Below are 2,607 nucleotides of genomic sequence, written 5' to 3' on the forward strand. Positions count from 1 at the left end.
GAGAAGGTGGTGGTGGCGGCGGTGGCGGTGCTCCAGAAGAACCCGCTAACAATCCTCCGGAACCAGAAAATCGCCTACGAAACTGTAAAAAAACAATAGTTAGTTATTAATACAAAACATAAATATTAAAGAATTGAACAAGAATTGAAAACCAATTACCATTTTATGATTTTTTTTTTGGTTGAGTTTTTTTTTTTTGATCGTTTTTTTTTAGATGTTGGAGGAATGATGGAGAAGAATGGGGCCGCTCGCCCTTATATAATCGAAAATTCCAACGGATTTCCAACAGACATCCGTTGGAATTTTCTGGGCGCATTTAATGTTGTCTGATAAATTCCAACGGATGCCCGTTATAATCTTCATTTCCAACGGGCATCCGTTGGAAATATTCTGGAATGACGCGATGGACGCCAGGTGCGTCGAACGGATTTAATGCTTCAGATTTTCCAACGAATGCCCGTTGGAAATGAAGAATGTAACGGGCATCCTTTGGAATTTATCAGCGGATTCAATGTTTCAACTATTACAACGGGTGTCCGTTGGAACTTTCCAACGGATACCCGTTGTAATTTAGTACCGACCCGATCCGTCCCGAAACCGAACCATACCGAACCGAACCGAATAACGTTTGGTTCTAATTTGGTACACTTTTTATAGAACCGAATGAACCGTTTCCGAACCGAACCGTATGAATACCGAACCAAAATTCGAATATTCCACTAATATATGTGTAAATAGTATAGTTCGATACTTATTTGGTATTCATATAATGGTACCGTTTCGAACCGAACCGATACTAAAACCGAACCGAACCGAACCGTTTAACATTCGGTTCTAGTTTGGTACACTTTTTATAAAACCGAAAATACCGTTCCCGAACCGAACCGCTTGAATACCGAACCGAAACCCGAAACGCCCACCCCTAGTTTCGGGTTTATGTCAATACCTCCCCATCGATTTTTCCGTGAGTCGCGTCCCGACGTTGTATCAAACCAGTCACATCTGAATATGATTGTTTTCAACCCGACTAATCCTGGATACTGGAGTTGGAAAATCTGACGAAGAACCCCAAAGAAATCAGGATCTTCCGATGACCCGCTTTTTATACAAACTCCGTAATTGAACGTGGATTTATGTTTTCCATGATCGTAAGTGTGAAACGTGTATCCTCGGGTGAACATTATCGACTAGCAAATGACTTTTCTTCCAGGTCCATGTGATATATCTCTGATCCATGCCGGAATTCTATCACTGCATGACTGAATCTGCGCATAAAAATTAAATTAATACACAAATACATACACGTACATATATATATATAGCTAGAATACTTACGTAGTCTCGAAGCCAAGATGCATAATGTTGTTCCTTCATTCCTTCAAGTTCCTCCCCACTTAGGTTAGGATATGTTGCCAAAACATCCTCGTCAAAAAGTCTTACAAAAAAAAGTTGTTAGCAAATATATATGTAATTAATTAATTTCTAATCACATCTAAGATTAAAAAATGTGTACCTTTCGTATGGCTTAAGTTCTTCACAATTCAACAGTATATATGTGGCGATGTGATTGTACTCTTGTACAGTTAACCAATATTCTTCAGATTTGCCTCCGAGGCGTCCAGTAGGCTGAAAACTTTCGGGAATAAGTCCGAAACATGAATCATAGTGGTAGAGATAACTTCTATCGTCTTCGTTGATAGCCCTCCTTTTCTTCGTCTGAATATGAGATTCAAAATAGAAAGAACTGAAGTAGGAGATCTCCTCTTACAAATACTGTTTGACGATAGATCCTTCCACTGCTGCTTTGTTTTTAGCCTTTTTCTTCAGATGGAAAAAAAATCGCTTAAATGGATACATCCATCTAAACTGTACTGGACCACCGTATATCGCCTCATCTGGTAAATGAATATGTAAATGTTCCATCACATCAAAAAATGAAGGTGGAAATACCTTTTCCAATGCGCAAAGTATCTCAGGAATGTTGCCTTTCAAAACCTCTAGGTTACTTCTTCTCAAAGATCTTGCACATATATCTCGGAAGAATGTGATGATACCGCATAACACTCCGTGGACATTGGATTTCAATAGCTCCGCAAATGCAATAGGAATAAGTCTTTGCATGAATACATGGCAATCATGACTCTTCATTCCCATAAGTTTTAATGAATCGGTATCAACACATCGCGCCAATTTGGATGCATATCCATCAGGGAATTTAACCTCTTCTTTTAACCATTTAAACAAGACTGTTTTACCTGGTTTTTTGAGTCTGAATATCGGCACAGGTGCGTGACCATCACGTGTCAACTCCAACTCTTTTCTCTTGCATATATCTTTCAAGTCCTTCCTCGAGTTGATGTTATCTTTACTTCTCCCTGGCACATTCAGAACGGTGTTGATGATGTTATCAAAAAAGTTTTTCTCTATATGCATAACATCCAGATTGTGTCGAAGCGTTAGCGAACTCCAGTAAGGCAAATCCCAAAAAATACTACGCTTATACCAGTTATGCCAATCACCAAATCCTTTGCACTTCTTATGCCCAAAATTTCCTCCACAATGCACAGAAGCTTCCAAATCATCCAAATATCCACTATTTATTCGCTC

At 39.1% G+C, this 2,607-nt stretch overlaps 1 protein-coding gene across 1 annotated transcript; it reads right to left on the minus strand.

Annotated features, from left to right (window-relative positions):
* Positions 1-1,175: 1,175 nt before the first annotated feature.
* Positions 1,176-2,148, minus strand: LOC104820082. Its single transcript, XM_010550455.1, has 4 exons — positions 1,951-2,148; positions 1,514-1,716; positions 1,336-1,435; positions 1,176-1,265 (listed from the first exon to the last, which is right to left on the minus strand). Exons 1-4 carry the CDS (start codon positions 2,146-2,148, stop codon positions 1,188-1,190), a joined length of 579 nt encoding a protein of 192 aa, XP_010548757.1. The 3' UTR covers positions 1,176-1,187.
* Between the last annotated feature and the right edge of the window lie 459 nt (positions 2,149-2,607).

This window comes from Tarenaya hassleriana, unplaced genomic scaffold (genome assembly GCF_000463585.1).
Source record: "Tarenaya hassleriana unplaced genomic scaffold, ASM46358v1 Cleome3, whole genome shotgun sequence".
Classification (NCBI taxonomy): domain Eukaryota; kingdom Viridiplantae; phylum Streptophyta; class Magnoliopsida; order Brassicales; family Cleomaceae; genus Tarenaya; species Tarenaya hassleriana.

Excerpts from the sequence above, each read along its gene's own strand:
- LOC104820082 (XM_010550455.1), bottom strand. The coding sequence starts at position 2,148 with ATGAAGAGTCATGATTGCCATGTATTCATGCAAAGACTTATTCCTATT. Across the intron at positions 1,717-1,950 it reads TACTTTGCGCATTGGAAAAG|ACGAAGAAAAGGAGGGCTAT; the intron begins GTATTTCCACCT and ends TCTCATATTCAG. Across the intron at positions 1,436-1,513 it reads GAACTTAAGCCATACGAAAG|ACTTTTTGACGAGGATGTTT; the intron begins GTACACATTTTT and ends TTTTTTTGTAAG.